This window comes from Oenanthe melanoleuca, chromosome 6, assembly GCF_029582105.1.
Source record: "Oenanthe melanoleuca isolate GR-GAL-2019-014 chromosome 6, OMel1.0, whole genome shotgun sequence".
Taxonomy (NCBI): Eukaryota; Metazoa; Chordata; class Aves; order Passeriformes; family Muscicapidae; genus Oenanthe; species Oenanthe melanoleuca.
The window spans coordinates 5,697,604-5,719,765 of record NC_079340.1 but is presented as its reverse complement, the minus strand read 5'-3'; the positions used below and the strand labels follow the sequence as shown (position 1 = coordinate 5,719,765).

Genomic DNA, 22,162 nt, shown 5'->3' with positions numbered 1-22,162 from the left:
TTGGTGTGTTTCTGATTGCTACCAACAAAAATTAAAACCTCCCAAGGCATAGTTTACTTGAAGCTTGTTTTCTGAGTATCATCCATCAACTCACCTGGTCATTCATAACCACCATAGTGCGGGTGAAGAGATCATGGTGAGTGATGATGCCAGTGAACCACTGGGTGGCAGAATCCTGTCTGTACACTCTCACCCTATAACCATTTAAGGAATACGGACCTTTGGAAGGGGAAGAAATAAAAAAGCCATTGAGGAATGCAGGGAAAAAAAAAAAAAGAAAAAAAAAAAGGCATACATGTATTTTCCTGCTTTTGTTTTAAGCTTCCCAGCAAATATAGTGCACATGGCATGGACAGCTAACCAGAGATTCAGGTAGACATTTTGACATGCAAGTATGCTTTAAGATTCATTCTGCTAGTATTTTCAACACACCATTTTCTTATCTAACTAAATCTTTCTGCAACCATGATGCCACATGTTGGGAAAATTCCTGCCACCAAACAACAAACACAGAAAAGTAATCTGAAAGGCTAAAAAGTGGCAGCAGCAGGTTATACAAAAGCCGTTACACAGACTAGTCACATGGCCAGCTGCTTTGCTGGCTAAATGATTTACATCTTGGTGGTTAGGTTCTGCATCTGCCAAGTCTTTCCCATGAGTGACCACAGAGTTTCTCTCCATTACAACAAGCAAAAAGGCAGTACAATGATCCCATGACTGCTATGGCCACACAGAACATTCAAGCACACACACACACTATGAAGACTTCAGCTCCTGTTTTCAGACACACCAAATCCAAAGAAACCTCACAAGTTTTGCAAAGCTCAGTTTAATTCACCTCCAAAAGCTCATGGGGATGGGGAGTTATTATGATACAGTACCTATTTCACAGTTTGTTTCAAGACACAGAAATCAAGGCTTTACAGTCTCATTCATATTCAGTGTCTTGCTTGATCACTGGAACTCTTAAGTTTCATTGCACTTGGTGTTTATACAGCATTTTGTATGATCAAGCAACACTGCACCAAGTTCGGTTCCAACTGTGTGGGTTTTGCTACTTCAGCAATCAAATCCCAGGTCCTACGTACGGCAAATAGGAAGGGAGGAAAAAGCCAGCAACAACCTATAAACAGCCTAACTTAAGTGATTTAAGACTGCTCAGTTGATGAACCACACAGGCAGGGCCAGAATTCCCCCACCTTTCCTAAAGATCAGTTTTTCCAAGCCCTGCCCAGCACATTATGCAAGCTCAAACATCTGCAGGAAACAGGCCTCACAGGTGACAGCTCTCTCTAGTAAAAAATATCCAGGATCACACAACTGGGTCTGTGATACCCTCTGTGACAGTGTGGTACTGCAAGCATTATTTTTAATGTCAACATTTGAGAGATCAAGAGAAGTGCAAAAGCAGTAATTATTTAGTAATTTCCAAGTGGTCTCTTGAAATACTGTTTTGCATGTGACTATCTCATTTTTAAAACCAGCTGGGAAGAGAAACACCACACCACTGCAGCCTTCTTACCCTCATCCACATCATGGCACAACTGAAATCCTGACCTCCTGAACCTCCTGAGACCTCTTGAACCCCCTGAGCCACCAGCCTTACCTCATGCCTGGAGTATTCCAGCAGCATAGACAAGGACCAGAAGTGTGCCAGCACAGGCACTGCCAATCACAGGTACATATGGGCAGAAAAAGAGGAAGAATCGACAAGCTTATGTCTCATATTTCTGGTCTTGGACCAGACAGAGTTCCCATGGGGATGCATTTCCTGATGGCTTCTCTCCAATCCCTACTCCACGTGCCCCTGCAAAACGCCTCCAGATCAGCTCCCACACTTCTAACTGCCTGACCCAACCACATTCTCCACATCCTGAACTTTTAATGGCTGTCCCAAAGTTCTGCCTTATTCAGACAGCCTCAGTAAAATTCTGCCTGTGTCTCTTTGTGCAAGTTTGCCACTCCTACTTTCCTATCCAAGCGCCTCCTCTCTTGAATCCCACTAACTCCACAATGATTTTCAGTCTCTCTTGCATGAGCAGAACCAACATCTCCCCAGCTTTTTGTCTCATTTTAGCATTTCTGTGACTCCAGACCACTAGCTTTTAAGTCCTTTCCTCCAGTCTTCTCAGCTTACAAGTTCCATCCTTCCTTCTCCAACAGCTTCCAGCTTCTCCAATACTCCCCCCTACACTGACCCAGTGCCAATTTCTTTCCTCTTACTCCTTGTTCTAATTTGTGTCTCTCCTTCATCCTGTTACCCTATCTATTTTTAAAAGATAATTTATCTACCTTTAAAAACAATGGTTTGGGCTTCCTTCTTACATGATGGGGTGACAAGACAAGGGAGAAAGATTATACTGCAGTCACAGGAGCCAGATCAGCCCAGCTCCAGCCCACCCCAGCCACAAGCAGCCGTTACAGGAAAAGCCTGGCTTTGTCTCCAGTCCCTGGCTGAATCACGCCAGCTACACATTGTTGAACAGTCTGTGAAGTACTATGAAAAATATGTTCAGAGCTGAAGCACACTCAGTGTTTCAAGAGGATTATACATACAGCCTGAGATTGCAATGATAAAAAAAATCTAATTAGAAGAAAGAAATCAAATATTTTAATTGTTAAAAACTAAAGACACTTCACTGTGTTCCTTGAGCCAGTTTTATTTGTCCCAAAAGCTTTCAACTTGGCCAAGTTTGGGAGGAGTTTCATTTTTTTATTAAACAAGGAATAAACTACTTTCCTGCCAAAGCTATAATCTCTATTGCAAAGTATGCTGCTGAGACTGCTGGCCAAAGGAAGAGTTAAACGGCCCAATTTTTTCTTAGTCTCATTATTGTAATTAAGTGGACTGGTTTTGACTAGAATTCTCTCTCCTCAAATTGGCATGCCTTTTTCCAAATATTTGGAACCAGATTTTAATGCTTCTATCCGATTCTCCTCTTTCTTCAGATAAACTGTGTTTTAACTGCAAGAGTCAAAGTGGAAAATACTAAGTTATGATATGAAGATTTCAGCATCACAGAAAATAGAAAAGGCTGGATTCTAAAAAATGTTGTAGAGGATGAAGTATGAGAAGGTGGTAATAATCTTAACAGATACATCTAGACAAGGCAGAACCAAAAATGTAGCTTAAATTGCAAGGAACAAGAAAATGGTAATGGAGAAGGTGAAACAAACCAGAGAAGAGAAAGGAGAAGGAAGGAAACATGACTAGATTATGGCAGCTAGCACTGCCAGAGGGCTGTCCATAAGCCTCTGGACAGCCAACATTAAGTCTGTGTGACCAGAAACAGACTGTGTACCTGGAGAACGTGACTGCATGGGTGATGGGCTGGTAGTCTTATTTAGATGACTATTTCAATATTGCTGGAGTTTTGCTCAACTATTGATTCTGTACCAGTTTAGACAGAGGCTTTTACAATAGTCTTATTATTGTTACTCTAATGAAATACAATAAGCAAGCTCAACTTCAGTTTCTGTTTCCCTGATTTGATTTTGTATTACCTCTCAATCCAGTTTTGTCTGCAAATTTCATCAATAGACTATTAACTTGTATTGCACTTGATGATATCAAAAGTAAAATCTAAAATTACTAACATCAACATACCAACTTACTATCTATGCAATTCCACGTTTGTTTTTTCAGCTTCCTTTTTCTGTGGCCCATAAGAATCACATCTAGTCAAATGAGAAACTCCACAGAAGGCAAGATAGAAGTTTTTTAATCTAAGTTCAGCGTTCTACTTACCATATTCCTTTTGTCTTCTGATCTTGGTTTTACCAAAGAGACTAGACAACAAGGAAACCTCAGAGCCATCCTTAAAATATCTGATTATTTACAGGTTCCCTCCTAATCTTCATTTACAAGACGACTGCTTAAGCATTTTTGTACTGAAAGTGCTTTCCTGGGGATTTTAGCCCAGACCAGCAGAGGTTGGTTTCTTCCTCCTAGTTATAGGAACTCCTCTGCAGAGCTTCCTGAAACTTAATGAATATACTGCCAATGCATACAGCATTTCTACCATCAGCAAGACAGCACCACAATAATTTCTTTAAATTCATACTAGTTTTCTTGTAACTTGTACCTACAGTGTAAATATTATTGTACACAGTTTTTTCTGCAACCTTCCCACGTTAGAATCAAGTTACAAATTGTAACTGATTTGAAAAGAACTTTTCAGTCAGCGAGTGAGAGCGTGGGGTGAGGAACTGAAAGTATTCTTCATCTGTGACAGAAGAAGAACTGTGAAGAACTACAAGCACAGACAGGTATCTCAGAAGTTATCACATGTAACAGTAACACTAACAGAGCACAGAACGTTTTAAACATGCCAAAATGTGTGTGGATGCCATTAATACACACTTGTTTTCACAACAAACTTTATAAAATATCTACATTCAGACTAATGATATCCAGCTTTTTGCTGTAATCACTAAAACATCAAATAAGAACAGCCTGAAGCAAATACCAACAGCTTCTTACAGTCTTGTTTTCTTGTATTAACAAATACTTCCAAAAAAACAACTTCCAAGTAAAAAAATATATTCTCCATTGTATCACAAATGGTATGGGATGAGTCCCACACAAGTAATGGCCTTAAACTAGCTAACACAGAATATAAATAATACAATTTCCCACATAATTACCTTGCATAAAAATCTCCTGAACCTTTTGTTCCTTTACCCAGGCTTTTACCTCCTCATGTAACTGCGGGTTATCCCTGAGAACTGGGTTTAGACTGTCTACGTCGTCCTAAAGTAGAGATTAAAAAAAGAACCATATGTTATGTTTACTTGTAACATTTTTGTTTATTTTCCTAGATGTATCTTAAAATACAATATTAAGTAGTTACATGCTAATTTTACTGATTGCCTATAAATCCCTGTACTACTCTTAGAAAAAACTTAAAAGTGTAACATAGCGCTAGAAGTTATTTCATGGGAACACAGTATATCAGATCCCACATGTAGCCAGACTCATAAGCTATTAATAGGATCACACTTTCATACTGTCTTACTACAAGCTAAAAATGCCCTCTAAAGACTTAGATGTTCACAGCTGTGCACAAAGAAATGTTTAAATAATTGCTAAATAAATTTTAAAAATCTGTTTTATTTTCCATATCTGTAAAGTGTAATATGGACATGTTGAGCATAAACAGATATCAAACCTACAAATGTAACATATAAGCAGTATTTTAATAGAAACAAGCATTCTGAGATAAATACCATTGCTGATTTTCAAATATGTTAGCCTTTGTCAACTACATAGTTTCAAGTAAGACATGTTTTAGTTTTAATTACAATCAATTCTCCTGGAAAACATTATTTTCCAGTATTTCGTATGATATAATCTGACAAAATAAGATACATTCAGTGGCTCTGTCCTTCTAACAAGAAAAAAATTAGGCACAGAATCTGTGTATATCCTTGCAAGCATGGCTTAAGAATCACCATTCATCTCTGGACTACTAGAACACCTATTTCTCTATTTCAGAGCAAATTTGCTATTTCTGTCTTTGAGGCTGTGGCAGAGAAAAAAAGCCTGGTGGCTCCTCACACAGAAGATGGCCTTGGAAATCTGTGAGCAGCAGCAACATTCATTTATACCAAGAGAACTTCAGATAGCTAAAATAATGAGTGCAATTCTCCACATACAAAATGTAGAATGCTTTATCAGTACTGCAGTAGAGACAAAGCAATTTCTTTCCTTGATCTCCAACAAGTTACTCGATGTTTCACAAGTTATTATGAAGAGCTCCACCCACAGAACACAAAGATACAAGCAACACCCAGTGAATTGTGCATTGCTACCAGGCCCTCCAGTGACATAAGCAATTTCTCTCTGTTCACCTGGATGAGATTATTCCTACTAACCCACTGATCACAGAATATCTATTTCAAATCCAAAATTCACTTCCTGACACTCAGATCTGCTGTGCTCCACTATGGAGACTGCATCAATCCTTTGGTTATTAGAGAAAATTACTCGCTCTATCCTTATGCTCTTAAAAAGGATATAGCCTTGGATTGAAGAAATGGTCAAGATGACCATTTTAACACATGTAAATTGGAACAAAGTGAAAATTAAGATCAACAGTACCTCTACCACAGGGTTCAAATTACCAACCAGGTAAGTATGCTGCTAGCCTTACCAGAGGCACAAGGTCATAACTAAAATTTATTCAAGGATGACCTCTCCAAAAAGAGTTTAAAAAGGAGTATTAGCTATTCTGTGTATCATAAAAATCCATTTGATCCTACACACAGAAACACCGCCACCAGAAAGAGGGAATTATTTGCCAGGGGAACATAACAGATCCTGGAACTGGAGCTGTGTGATGATCAGTCATCTGTCCTCCTTCCGAAGCACTTTCTTTCACTTCCAAGAGACTCCTGCACCAAAAATTTCCCCACTCAGATCCACATGCACTGGATCTAAGCAAGAGATCGAGGACTGCAATACTGTGTTTGGCTGACTTAGAAATGCAGTTAACATACAGACCCTGTACATTTTGAGTAATCTCTTCAGTCACATCTAAGCAAATCTTCATTATGAGATTATACACATTGATTAAGTACTATGAAATCAAAACTGTTACCCTTAATATTATACTATTTTCATTAATTCTTAAAACAAAGTTTTTGAGTCTCTATGTCACCTTAAGCCACTTTTGATTTGTTTCCTGAAGGCAACACACTGGTGCTTTTTTTGTTTTTAGATTTCACATCCTTCCTAAGCATCTTTGCCTCCTTTGAACTTGACACTGAAGATACTGTCCATCCTACATACAGTACATTTGAAACGCTATCTCCTATTCATATGCGTGACATCAGCATCTTTGGCTGAAAATGCTCCATGTGAACACCTAAAAAAAGAGACTTCACAGTCCATTTTGTATTTATGCCCTCAGTCTTGGAAAAAGATAAGCTCAAAGATGAGCTACAAAAGGCCCAAGTTAGGTCAAACACTCATTACACAAACTGCATGCAGGTGTGAATGGGATTATGTGGATGATGTCAAAGAGAACCCAGAGTTTCTAAATATACACACAATACACATTTAACATATCAATCACAGGGTAGGGGGAAGATACTACCAGAGCAAGCTTCTGTAATCTCAAAAATTCTGTTTTTTTGAGTACATGTATCTATAAAAAAATGCATGTGCCATGACTTACCTTTTTCCATCTTTAGTTTTAAATATGAATATCTAAAACCCAGGAAATTAATTGCAAAATGTGTTAAACTATAAAGCCTTAACCACAGTTTCAGCACACATGACAAGCTCTGGCAAAAGCAGGGAGAGGACAACAGGCAATGCTGATAACTTGCAATCTCTTCCCTAGTTTAGCACTGAAGACAAGCAGATGACTTCAGTTCCCAGATCTTTTCCTAACCCTGTGTTTATACTGCTCAACGAACAATTACTGTCTACAGGTTCAAACCTTGGCAATTGTAACCCTCAGTTTTCCTCTTCTTGGTTGATGCAGCATGATTGACAGACTAACCTCCAGAAAATTTACATGCCCTGCAGGATTTTCCTCCAAACTTTTTCTCATTTGAAAGTAGTTTTAAAAGTATGGTACCTTCTCCTAGACTAGTTTTTCAACAAGTCCTGGAATACTTCCTCCAGAAGGATGTTAATACTGGTTTGAAATGCTTACGCAAATCCAGGATGCAAATCAAATAAAGGGGGCTGTTATATTCTTCTTCAAGTCTACTGTAGGAAGCTCTTTTATGTACTTCAAGTGGCAGTGCCCCTTGCTCCACAAACGACTATATTCAACTCTGGGAAGAAGACAAAGGGCCTATGGGCTAGAGAAATATGGTTGAGATTACCCCTCCCACCCTTCTGGAAAAGAGTCACATGAGGCAATGTGACTACCAGAAGCTTGCCAATCTATGACAAGTTTTTTACATCTTTGCTAATACTCTTCCTTCTTTCTAGATCAAAAGAGGAATTCACTTCTGGTGGACTGGACTTTATCCTTAATTATCCAAAGAACTGGGTCAGCTGCACGTTTCTCCAAGTAATCACTCTCACCTGCTGGGGATGTGCTTAACTCCAAGAAATTCTGAGAAGAATAAGAGTATGAAATTTTCCTCCAAGTATCAAAAAGATGCTGTGCTTTTCTGAGTACATCTTTACAGTACAGTTCTTTATTCTTGTGCAAAACGATACAAGAAGGTTGAAACCACGGACCATACCATCAGGTTAAGATATTACACTGGTCTAACCAGGGAGAAATTTTTTTTTCAGAGCAGCATTTTCAGAGAGCTTATTCAGACAAAAATAATTTATCATTCAGAGTCAGAGGTGAACAAGTGTTTAGATCACTTGTCATGCATCGAAATTCCTTTGAGATCAAAAAGGAATTTCAAGATAGTACCCACAGAGAAACAAGTCAAAATCACAATGAGAATTCTCCTACGCACTCTACATCCACAAAAAAATATTGTCCAAGACACTTAGAGTTATCCCCAGATGTGTTGAACCTACCCATTGCCCAAAGACTATACAGAGTGCTCCGAAAGGCTCAAATGACCAGAAGTTCCTTGGCATTTTGGGCAGCCAGGTATGACTGTGCTAGGAAGGCCTATATATTTACACAGCTACCTCCTCCACAAGACCTGAACTACTGAAGCAACACATTTCCTCAGCATTTTAAAATACCCTTCCAAGTCATCGTTCAGAAACTTGAGGGGCAGAAACGAGTTCATAGAGAGATAAAACCCTGGAGCAAAGAGGAACAAAAAAGTGGATTCCAGTAGCTGCTCCTACCCCCAGTCACACAGCATGCACGCTGCTTATGGAAGGGTACACACACTGATCAGCTGTCAACTCTCCACAATCAGTAGAGAAGGAGAACTGACAATACGCATTCCAGGTAAGCCAGTCCTAGAAACAATGGCTTTTGGCATTAAAATGTTAAAATCAGAGCCCTGAAGACTACATCTCAACATACATCACACATTAGGAACCTTCATTTGGGAAAGCTCCTTCCTTGTCATTGTGCCTCTGCATTTGGTTTCATGCATCAGGGACATCTTTCTAGTATCAGTAGGAACTCATTTCAACTAATGTTTTCCAGAGAAAGACTAAGTAGATTTTGCAGTCCTCGCAGAGGTCAACGCCACATTAGTCTTCACCATCTGTGGCTTAATTAACTATAGCTTCCTCTGGCTGCTTAGAGGTTTTCTGATAATTTAGGACACGAATTAGATGAAAACTAGCACTTAACCAACTTGACAGTTCTGTTTACAATGTTTACACAATCTGCACTGCACATTGAAATATGCATTTTGTCAGAACTTTAATGGCAGAGGGACCACATTTAAATTCAAACAGTGCAAAAGAAAACCTGAGCGATCAAAGTGTCCTGAACCTTCAGTTCTGTTCTTGTTTTGTAAGTGAATATTAGCTTCTATAAAATGAGCCCCCAACCCTTTTCTTTCCTTTTGAAGCAAGTCATTTGTGCAACTGCACTGAACTTCATCTGCATAGAAATTGGGTATGAGAACTTCAGTGTGAAAACAAGACAACACTTCCCTACTGACTGCTGAAAGTCTTTAGAGCAGAACAGTGGAAGCAAAAAGCACTTTTTAAAATCTAAACTGCTGAGAATTTATACTAGTCCTCTAATGCAAATTTTTGATTATTTTCTCCCACCCAAAAAACTAAATATTGTACCTGCACCCAGCCTCAAATACATTCATGCCAATTTTTGCCTCTCATTTGAAAGCAGGCCTGTACCACTCTCTCCTTATTTTAATTTCTTGATAACCAGCAAAATCCTTTTATTTTTCTTTCATCATTCACTGATCATGTCACCTGACATATGTGATTATGTCACTGATCTCTTTCACCTACTGTAATTTTTAAGAAACCTTCAATCTTAACGTTGTCCTGGCTTGACATCAGAGTGAGAAAAAACACACAACATGCAGACAGGCAGAATACCAAGTATCATAACAAGAACATCAACTATGAACATGCAGTATCCCTCTGCCCTGCTACCATTTTTTTTCCAGTGGCAAAAGATAAGAATCTAACCAAAACACAGAAAAACTGGCAGACACCCCTGATAGCATTACCAGGCAGGCACTTCAGCTGCCACACAGACCACACCAGAACTTAGGAGGGAAACAACCAAATTTAGATGAATAAATACTAAATGCAGATCTCCTGCAACTTCTTTCTAGACACATAGCATGCATAAATCACTGTAAACAGTATATTCCCAATTTCTCTCTGAGAAGTGAAAGGCTACCCCAGCTGCCATGCCACTGCAGCTGGTGGGCAGGTCAGAGAGGCACCGCAGGGTTGCAGGGCTGTGCACAGCCAGCATAGCCAGAGCAGCAATGCCTTTCCAGAGGGGACTGCTCTGGGGAACACACCGACCCGACCAGGGCAACCTCCCTCCCGCTCCATGCTTCTCACCAAGGGAAATGCCACCTGCAAACACCACGGCTGGAAAGCCAGAAAGGCTAGAAAGTTTTCTGGGGAGATTGTAACTTCCTAGTTTACCTTAAACGGCTTTGTCTGAGCTGAGAGAAGAGGCTTAAGCTTACCAGGCAACGCTAGTGCTTTCTATGTAAACCCAACCCACACTTGACCTATTTTCTGCTGTTCTGAGCGCAGTCACAATTTACCTCATTCAAACCCAGCAGCTGCTGGGCTACATCTGAACCAGTTAAGTCAAGCTTGAAGGCACAACCCTGACCCCTAAACTAGAAACAAAGTCGAGCCTAGGTCAGCCCTGCTTACACGTGCGCTGAGGCATAACCACAATGGGAAAGCAGGGATGGGCAGCGATGCTCGCCCTGCATTCAGGGGCCAGGACAGGCAACTGGGATAACTAATCCCCATCCAGCCAAGGGGTTCTGAATGCACTGTTCAAGGACAAATGTTTATAGGTATTTCAGACCACAAACATTTAAAGATTAGGTAAAGACTTAAAGATTATTTTCAGTGTATAACACGAATGACTACGTTTCTATAAGTAGGAAGTTAAAATTACAAGGGGAAAAAAGAGGAGGAATACAAATTTAGTGATTTTCCAACTGTCAGTACAGTTAACATTTCTCAGGAAAAGCTATCAACGATTCTTCTGCTGCTCCCCACTCTTCCCTATGCATGATACTTCTCCCTACACACTCCTACTCCCTTTACTTATTTTACCTCAGGAGTTAAAACTGATTTGAAAAGTTTAAAAATCAGGTTTGAAAATCAGGGGATCAGGGCTACAAATACTCCTCCAAGTCCTGATTTCAGGCTTGAAGATGCATTATTACACTGATTTGCTATGTTCTGGAAGTGTAACTGATATACTAACATTAGGAACATAAATATAAAAGGGGGGAAAAAAATCTGACTTATAGTCTAATAATCTCCATTATTTTAATTTACTAACAAAAATCAACAGAGGAATTTTGCCTTCCTGTGAAACTATCAATACCTCAGGTGAAATGGGCATGGTGTAAAGTTTATATTTTACAAGTCAGTTTATCATTCTTCTATCTGTAGATGACAATCTGGTATGGTAAGGCTCAGGGGAAATCAGAACAGCATGAACATGGACAGGATGAACATACATCAGGAAAGAAAGCAACAACCAATGGATAAGCAAACCTGGGCTAGACAACTATTGCCAATAGCCAGCCTAAAAACTGCTCTAGTGATATCTAAAATAGCCTTGCACTAGAAAATAGATGTCTCTTATGCTCATAAATTATGTTACTCTCTCTCTGAGCAGCTACGACAACTTGGGCCAGAAAAGCAAACTTTTCCCCCAAAGTCAGACATCTTTTAGCATCTAAGACTTCCCCAAAAAAGTGGCTCCTATCCACAAAACACATGGGCTTTCAGCTTCCATCTAGAACACTGTAGTGACTGTTTGTACTACTTACATTCTCCACATACAGACAAATAAAGGTCAAATGAATTACACTACTCCATGTCCACCTTCTCTCTCATTTTGATGATACAGCTGCAGATATGCTTTTCTTTTATCTTCCACTGAATCACATTTTCTTCCACTTCCTCACAGCAGGCTCCACATACTTATCACCACCCATCTCAGCAATATACAACTTGTACTAATTCAGCATTTTGATTTTTCTAATTGTAAGAGAAACAGAGAAGGAGTACCGGTCCTAAGCCACTCAGTCATGTGGCAATACCGGAACAAGCCTTTGAGTCACTAAGGAACTCGCTGTCATTATGGGAAAAGAAACCTCAAAGTGCACAAGCAAGCAATTAGCAGAGTGAAGTTGATGCTAACAAGGAGACCTACTAAGTAAGTAGATCGAAGAAATCCTTTTTGTAAGTTGATATTAAAATTTAAACTGAGATCCAGACACCCTATGAATTGTGAACAGCTTTCAGAAGGCATTCAACAAGACCCAAATCACAGCTGAAGGGCAAGCAGTATGGATGAAGTCTTTAAGCAAAAAAGAACGTACATTCTGTTGATGGCTAGTTGTCTGGATCAGTGGGCTGCTAGAAAGGAAGTCTAATGCAACCAGAAATCAAGCCAAGATACAAGGGCTGCTCAGACACTGGCCATTTTACAACAGACATGTCTTCCTTGCATGAGGGACAGCAGAGGTTATCTGTGGCAGTTGAAAGGCTGTGTACCATCACCACAGAAAATGACTGACCGGACAACCCACACCTTAGTTCACAGCAGTCACCTCCAATGAATCTTTTTGCAGTTGCATTACTCAGCAATACCCTATTCCTTTACAAGACTACCGGTAACTGAGAGCTTACTGAAGAGCAAAGGCCTCTCAATTCAGTCCTGCAGAAGAAAACTCTTCCGCAAAAAACTGTCCAATATGTGTCAGTGTGATGACAGATCCTAGAACCAACATTACCTCCTAGGAGGTAGTCATCAACATATCACTCTGTGAATGACTACCTGCTCTGGACTTTGAACTGCCACCAGCAATCATGCAACTACCTAGTCTTTTCTGCAGATATCCTCAATCCTATTCATCAAATAGGAACTCTGGAAACATAAAACTTTCCAGCTCCTTTCTCTATAGTTTATAAGGACTATGGACAGAAAACAAATAGCTACAAACAATAAAAAATATTTGAACTTTTTTTTTTTTTTTTTTTCTTAAGGCAGAAAGAATATACCAGATACCATCCAAATGTTCTTGAAACCCGGTGTGTTTTAGCCCACTGAACACATTAATGTTTTATTTTCAAGTGGCTTTCAGGGATTTATTTGATAATGTGTTTCTTAGAATACAAATACATTCTTGTTGGCCCACATGCGGGTATTACGGAAGTAGACCAAAATAGAACTCATTTTTTTCACATTTTAGAAGTATCACTGTATTTGCAGAGAACTTTTCAATGTTAATTTCTAATAGGAGTTTTGTCCTTTTTTCCTGTACAGAGCTCTGTTATGACCTGCTGGAGCCATTTTAGGAATTTTCCCTATAAATAACAAATCAGACCAGCTGGGACATACAGCTGGATTAACACTACAGCTCTCTGCAACTCTGGAGAATGCAGTGGATATGCCTTTTATAAAACTGATGAATAACGGTCTTACAATGGAGGAAAGATTGAATTGCTAATCAGAAAACAGGGATGTTTCAGTTATTGCTGCAATAAATTCCCTGACTTAAGAAAGTAATTCAGAGTTTAAAATTGATACAATAACCTCCTATTTCACAATATTTTTTCATAGCTAAATCTCCTAGCATGCAGAACCAAAAAACTCCTATTGAAGACACAATTCAAAACTGAACTACATCACTTGGGGAAGAAAAAAAAAAGAGAAAAGTCCAAGACTGTCAAACACCATAACTTAGCCACCAAGTCTTATGCATTCTGAAACCTGCTTTAACTTGATTTTATCTGCTGTATACAAAAATGGTGTAACATGATGATAAGAAGACAATGAAAGGGAAGAAAACATTCAAAGGGGGTAAAAACCCTGCCTCTATGCTTGAAATGTAATTTCTAAACTGCTTAAAATTCACAACCAAAATCACAAAAAAATGTAATCATTAGTGAGATGCACAGAAATTACTATGATTCAAACTCACTTGCTCAGCAAAACCACTAAAATACTGCTGTCAATAATACTAGCAGATACACTCAAGCAGAGGAGGTTACAGGGGAAGAATAGGAATAGTTAATTTAAATTCCATTCAAAAGATAGGAGATGTTTGCTAGATTTAAGGAGGGTGTCAGTATTTACAAACAATAGTAGTTAAAAGACTTTATAACACTAATTATCAGTATACTGTTAAAAAATAAATAATACTGTGTACATCAAGCCCTCTACAAGCCCTTAGTAAAGTTATTCCAGTGTCTAAGAAAATATCAAGATTCATACTTGGTTTTAATTTTAAAACTTCGAGTTGGTATAAAATTACTTGAGTTTCTCCCCAGATGTCTGGCCTGGAAAAAGAATTAGATACACAGACCCAGAACTGCTATAGCTCTCAATCTCTGCTAACTGTAGCTTGCTGAAGGCTGTGGAGCAGCTCCCCTGAAGCAGTAAACCTAGACTACAAAACTATTACTTCTAAGACTGTAATTTTAAAAATACATTCCGTAAGAAAAAGGTCTAGAGAGGCAGCCAGAACAAAGGGACATTGTATCTAAGGGAGGAACAAAAGCAAACAAACCCATGAGCACTTCACTAAATGAGCTACTGTGTTTATCATGTCAAGATAAGGCTTAATTTGGGTAAGAACACATTTTCATGAAACTCAAGTTTCCCCCTACCTGAAATGCAGGAATGCCTACTCTCTTCCTGCTCTACGTACCAACTCCCATGCAACACGGCAGAGTTTATGTGCATTCACACTTCTGGGATCCTTAAAGCACCAAGGATTCCCAACCCCAACAAAGAGCAACTTGGGAAACCAAGAACACAGGGGCAATGCAGCAACTGGGTATAACATGAAACAGATTTCTCTAGGAACAGACTTTGAGTCTAGATTATGGAAGCAGCATTAGTCAAGACTACCACATAAGAAAAATACTTTAAACTTTCATTTTTAATAGATGAAATGAAAATTTTAAGGACACAGAACCACAAATAAGGCTTGTTTCACTTACTACTGAGTGGTATTTTCCATTAATTTTTACTCATGAAAAAGTAATCACTTGTGATAAAACACAGGAAATTTTTACCCAGATTTTTAATCTCAGTAATCCTAAGCATGGCTTTTCAGACATACCAAAATCCTTTATATTCACCTTCAAAGAAGAAGCAGGTTTTGTTCCATCTCTTCCTTTCTGAAATCCAAATTTTAAATTATTTTTAAATTATAAAATTTAAAAATTTTAATTTACTTAAATACTACCTCCTAGAGTAGGATTAATGAAATCAAATCATCCAACTGAACGGTTTCTCAGAAATTGTAGGAAGAATATGACTGAGGAAGGAAAACTTTTTCTGTGGACTTGAGTGTCATCTGCATTGTAGTAACCTCAGCTTATCCCAAGGACCCCTCAACTCTTTCCCCCTTCCTCCATGTGTACCTTCCCACAGCTTCAGCAGCTCCATCTGAACTCCCTCCCATCTGGAGGAGCCACACTATTTGTGGCAGCTACATCACCTTCCTGGCTGACTGATGGCCCCCTCACACGCTGCTCACTTCCCTAAGGCTTGTCAGATCTGAAGAACTCCACTCCTGCATCAAACCTTGCTGAGAGACACAAAAAAAAGTGACTAGCCCTTACTTCTTAACAGATCAAGGTAAAACAGAAAAGTACAATTTTATTCCACCTCTTTTGAGAAAACAGAGGAAGTTCCCAAACAAGAAGCTCTTTTTCAATGAGAAGCACAAATACAGGCTGAGGGCAGATGATCTGCACATCCCTCTGACTACAAATGGGGAGTGCCAATCCCTCCTCCCTTTTTCCTCTCCTTTTGCAAGAACTCAGATGAAACTCTTCTGTCCTTGCACACATTACTGGGAGTGAGGGCTGGTATGAGTCATCTGACCCACTTCTAGCTGGACGAAGTGTCACCGTGTGACTTGGGTTTGCCCATTTTAATATATTTAGTTTCCTTTAGAGATAGGATTTAAGAGCAGAGACAAGGCAGGCTTAAAACTTAAAAGGGTATAAGAGGAAATTTATTAATAACAAAAAAAGAATTCAGAATAAGATTTCTAGATTATTCCCTCCTCCCCCTCCCTTCATTCCACATTTCTTAACAACAACACACAGAAAACACTTCAGTCAGTTATCTACTTAAATAATCATTCCAGTTCACTCTAGAGAGAAAAATTCCTTTTTTTGGTTCAGGCTTAGAGGGTGTCTCACTTGCACAATCTACATCTGCCCAGGAAATATTGCAGATTATGACTCTCCTCCCATCTCCACAGTCCTTCCAGAGCTGTGTATGGGTTATGTCACATACTTGGGGTACCACTTTTAAAGGCAAGCTGCTGAAAAACAAAATTCTCTTCATCTCTTTTTCTATTAAATGTCTCTGTCCATATTTCCAGTCCTAAAACAGAGAGCCCCCATTTCCTCAAAGCAAAAAGGTCTTCTTTTCAAGCACTTTAACCTCCCCAAGTATACTTCACAGTTTAAATGACTTGTAGTGTAGTCACCGTCCCCTTATAGCCCCCAAAAAAAGGTTTTCGGCTACTTAACAGTGGCATCTTTTCAATCTCTTCTCATCTGGAAAACTTAGCTTTCATTTCAGTAGACTTCTGCTTCATTCCTCTTATTTCGGGGAGCTCTGGAGATCTAGAGTCTTATCCAGGCATTAAAAGGGTTAAAGTTGCATCCAGGACGTGAAGAAGCTGGGCCAGGCCATTGCTGGAAAAACTCTAAGCCACGCGGATCATCTGGGGCCTCTCTTCTCAGAACACGGGCAGGGAAGGGAGAGCCTTTGGTGGCTCACCCATCCCCCCGCTCGGCCATGCCATGTGGAGAGGGGAGCCGAGCCGAGCCGAGCCGGGAGCCGCGCGGGGCCGGGGGCCACCAGGGCCAGGGCCGAGGTCAGGCCGGGGCTCCCCACAGAGCGGGGCCCGGGCCGGGGTGCTGGGTCGAGCCCCGCAGAGCTGGGGCTGGGGGACCCAGCGCCAGGCCAGAGCCCCCACAAGCTGCTGCTTGTCTCTCCCCCGGAAGACAAAAAAGCTAGTTAACTTTATCCATGTAATTTGTGAAAGCAAAATAACTTTTTAATTGGTTTGCTGCTAAATCAGCTCTCTGATTAGTCCCCGCAGCTCACAGGAGAAGCCCCCAGAGACAGGACAGCCCTCCTGTTCCCTGGTCTCGCGGCTCCACCCCTCCCCCCTTCCATGTGAAACCAGCACACGAAGCTTTTTGCTTCTCCACATGTTGGAGCCTACACTTAAACTTAGATCTGTCGGTAACAAACTGTTTAGACCGTTACTCTTTACAAGGCTGCCATGGAAGCCAGCTGGACTCATGAGTGGTCCAGAGCCATGGGAAAGAATCAAGACAGTTCTTCAGCACAATACTGAAAGGAGTTAAAGAAAGCTGTGTGTGCCTGGGTTGCCCGTGTAGGAACCGAAAACAGGAGGGGGAGCACAGAGGTTCCATGGCCGGCACCCAGAGTTCCCGAGCTGCTTCTGGTAACCTCAAAGGGTGGGACCAACCCCAAAAGCTCCTGCCTGCCTCGTCACTGGAGACATAAGTTTATGGCAAAAGCAATTTTCAGCTGCAGTAGTTATTTTTAAGCCTGAAACTTAAAATAAGAGAAGACTGAAAGATGAGTCCACATATAATTATGGGGTGCTTAAAATACAGACAGAAAAATACTATTTTATCCTTCTATCAAGATGTTTAATGAATTTTTAATGTGCACATATCTTTACTACACAAGCCCAGCTTACTTGCTCTTACAAGCAAACAAGTCATGGAACCCCAAAGGCATCCAGGTCTGAAATATCCAATGTCTGCCCATAATGAACAGAAAAGCAGAGCAGTGGAGATGCCCAATGCCCTTCACTCAAGTCTTTCTTAATGGCATATATGACATGAATTTATAATAGATCAAGATAAGAGTATATTAGGTCCTGTATCTGATGTACCTGCTTTGTGATTAGTGAGAAAGTTTATTACTTCAACAATCTTTAAGGCGTGTTAGACATTTGACCTGCCAGCACTCAGACGTGCCACACACATTTAGAAAAAGAACTAAGTACAAGCACCTATCACTGTTCATGCAACACCTCCCACGGGGGATTTCTCATTGCCCTATCTTTACATCTGCAACCTTCAGCATAGAGGTAGACAGGAAGACTGTACCATTTTGAAAACTAAAGCAACCAAGCTTGTCTTCCAGAAAAAGAAAGGAAAAAAAGAAGTCTTGAAGGAGAGTGTAAGGCCTGAAGAGAGTTCACCATAAACACTCATTCTTAACAAGATTTTTTTTTAAATCAAATAAGCAAGAGGACTTTTTAAGGACTATTCACCCTTCTATTTTCCTCCCTGAGTGGTAAAATACCCTTTGCATGAAGTTTAATGATTGTGACGGAATTTCATTTGAATTCTGTTCTGCCTTCACTGTGCACATTTCGTCCAGTCCTGTGTGCTCAGAAATCCTTTGGAAATACATTATCACACACAGTATGTACGTATTTGGAAGCATATAATCAATCATGCATCCTTGCTCTGCCCAACCCAGACACATAGCTGAAACGCACTCACTGCTTCAGACAAAGCAGTCTTTCCAGATCTTTCCACAAGTGCATCTCACTACGAAAAAAACACTATATAAAACATTTTTTGTTATTCTTCATATGCTTGTCTGAAGTATAATGCAGTTGACTCCAGCTGCTTCAGCCAGCAACAGCAGAATCACACACTTCAGCCCAGCATTCTCCATGACAGGCACTGCCAAACACCACCCATACAAAAACACCACTCTGATGAGGTCATGCATACCATATGCTGGGCTTTAATGGTTCACATCCCCATCTATATTTCTTCTAGTAAACGACAGTGCTTAAACAAATTAAGGCATGATTAGTTTTGCTGCTGCATAACTTAGTACGTGTATCACAAAACAGTACAAATAACTTATTATAAAAAACCACTTCAGTTAAAAAGGTATGTGATTTAGGTCACACTTGCATATGTAGACTTAACTGTAACTTTTCCTTGAAATTTTTTCTTCCAAAAAGCTCTTTTATTTTCAGACTACAGCAAGAACCATTATTAAACCCACTAACACTTGTGGATTTTTAAGCACAGTACGTACATGATACATTATAAATGCAAAGTGGAATTCACATTAAGAACCTAACCTACATGTCCATTTCAAGAGTACACTTCCTACAGATACTAATTTGACATAAAAAATGCATGTTGTAAACTTTATGTCTATTATTTCCTACAAAGAACAGAATTTTCATTCCATTGCTAAGCAAAGTACCACAGCAAATGTTCACATCTGCTTTATTCTCAAGATCTCCTCCTCATCACCATAAAAACAACTACATGACTAAATGGTCTGACCATCCCAGAATAATGAATGAGTCACTCAGTCACACACTCTTAAGTTTCACATAGAGAATAATACAGTTTACATCCTCCATGAACCAACAGAGATAAAAGCCACCGGAAACAAGTTGTAGGTTGGTGTTCAAGGCACCACACATACAGAATCCAAGCAATTTCTAAAGAGAAGGGCAGGATTTTAAGCAGTACACACATAAGGCAAAAGAAGAATCACATGCACATTTAGCAGCAAAGAGCAAATTCACTGGTAAGCGTTCTAGTTGGTATAGCAAACCTTGTAAACACATGGAAATGGGCTGATATAATGTAGATGCACACCCAATTTTAATAACGATATTCATCTAGCCCTTATCAAGGTCACTGAATCTTTTAACAATTGAAACATGTTTATTTATGCAAAGAGCAGACATGGCAGGGGAAGGCATGGGTCACAATTCCCCAGAAGTCCTGCCTAAGTCACTTTAATCTTGTTCTGGAAGAACCACTTCTGGTAACAACAGTAATTTAGTTCTTTGCCTACTCAAACTTTGTTTTTCCTGCCAAGTCTGAAAGGATGCCAAGTGTGCTGCTTTCTTTGCTTTGAGCAGTTGTCACCTTTACACGGGACATTAGCACCTTATTCCTGAAGCCTTTTGGCCCAATAGCTACGTGAAACACCACTGTTTCATGATCAGAACTGATGTGAGCAGAATTCATACCAAATACTCGTCTGCTGCCCCAGTATTATGGGTCTATGTAACGATGGGAAAAATTAGTCAGTAGTTAAGAATTGTATCTATGGAATCTTCCCACACAAATTCAAACTTTGTTTGTTTTGGCAGGAAAATACTGGAATTGCAGGCACTAACAGCAAAATGCAATATAAAAGTGTTTAGGTCACCATGGTCTCTAAGGACTTCATACTGAAAATGCACAGCTATGAGAGTTTAAACAAAAAACTAAACATGTTTCAGAATACTCAAAGTTAACTCATCCCTGCAAAGAATTATTCCTTCAATGATTTCTCTGAAAGTTCTGTCTTCTGCTTACAAGCAGCTCAATGCTATTCCAGACTAAACAAGGGAGCAAAAACACTTTTTTTTTTTTGCAAAGTAGATAGTAACAGGAAGTTTACCAAAGATTTATCTAGGATGTGGTATTAGGGCAAAGAAAAGGGAGGCCAAAGAAAATGCAGGTCTTCAGAAAAAACATACAAGTACAAATTACCTTACATTAAGTGACTAATGGCAAGGCATATGATTTCCAGCATTAACAAAAAAGAGCATGCAAAAGGAATAGAAACAATCCTCCCATTCCAGGTATCTTTGAGCAGAAAATAAGTATCGGTAATAAAGCTAATATTTCTGTCTAACATACTGTTAGTACATATAGTTTCTGTTCTCTTGAAGACATCATTCAGTAAAGCTCTCTTCCGTACAATTAACTTGTAAAACTTGGCATCAAGATATTGCTAGCCCTGCAAAGAGAAATTCTATGAAAAACATTTCTCAAGCTTTTTATAATCATTCAAATAAAGAAACTTTTGCACTATGTGTCAAAAATAGAGGCCAACAGTTAGGGAGAGCAAGCTTATCTCTGGAACTACTTTTGACAAGCAACGGCTTTGTAGCAGTTTGTAGAGGTGCGTATCTCTGAGAAGTGAAATTGCCAACACTGCTAATTTCAGTATTACCAATCAAGATAGTATGAAGCAAGCTGTTCATCTGACATTTTAAAAATGACACCTTCAACCAGAATGCACCTTCCCAAATTAAGATGCTTCCAAGTCTAATGCTCTATCAGTTAATATTCTTTCAAGGGCCTAAAATGCACACAACATTGTTATGTCACTGCCTGGCAACAGCATTGTTTGACAAAAGGCAATCCTGCTACGTTCAGTTTGCTTTGTTCAGATCAGAAATGATCCACTGCCAAAAGAAGATTGATTACTGTTACTGGAATGAGCATCATCAGACACATGATCTTGGCAGATTTCAGGCAAAGGACAGACACTAGCACAAGTATTTGCTTTGTAAAATGAGGGCAAATTTACACTTCACAGCCCAGCTGATTTAAGAGATTGCTGCTGCCAAATGCAGATATCTCACTCTGTGCTGCGTCCTCCTGACCCCCTCCACGGAGGAAGCCACAGCACTAGATGCACCCTGGGCTAATCCAGTTCAGCTCATCAACATCACAGGCTTTTCCCCCATGCCATGTCCCCCCTCATGTTCGAAAAACAAGGCTGTGCTAGCTTAGAAGACTGAAAGCACTAGCGTGGGGTCTGATAGGGGGAACTGTTGTCTGCAGCAGAGCCAAGCTGTTCTAGCAGCTCCATAACATGTAACCTCACCCTGATGAGAAATGTTCAACTCATTTGGCTTCCCTACCATAGACGCACAAAACCCCCAGCCCTCGCATGAACTGAAACCTTCCCTCTCCTTCCCCTAGGATTCTCTCTCAGCCATTCTCTTTTTCTAGCTCTGTGCTTGGCACTGGGAAAAAAAAAAAAAAAAAATCTTGGTGGGGCAGGAGGGAAAAAGGGGTGTCAGGACAAAATTACACAGCATTTATTCAGGGCCATCTGTTATTCCAAGCCTCTAAGTACTATTTCTGTATCACCACAGCGTACCATCCAAGCCATAAGGAAAAATTTATGGCTATTGTAATTGCAATCAGTTCAGAACAAGTTGA

The 22,162-nt window shown here is 39.8% G+C and overlaps 1 protein-coding gene across 8 annotated transcripts in view; it reads right to left on the bottom strand.

The window, feature by feature from the left end:
• JMJD1C (jumonji domain containing 1C) overlaps positions 1–22,162 on the bottom strand; it is a 162,825-nt gene that overhangs the window by 34,169 nt on the left and 106,494 nt on the right. For 7 of the 8 annotated variants that reach the window (XM_056495410.1, XM_056495416.1, XM_056495412.1 and 4 more), the window contains 2 exons: positions 4,648–4,753; positions 95–219 (listed from right to left, as the gene is read on the bottom strand). In XM_056495410.1, the coding sequence (XP_056351385.1) occupies positions 95–219; positions 4,648–4,753 (231 nt within the window). The remainder of the gene's footprint in view (positions 1–94; positions 220–4,647; positions 4,754–22,162) is intronic. The other variant, XM_056495417.1, reaches the window with a different exon arrangement.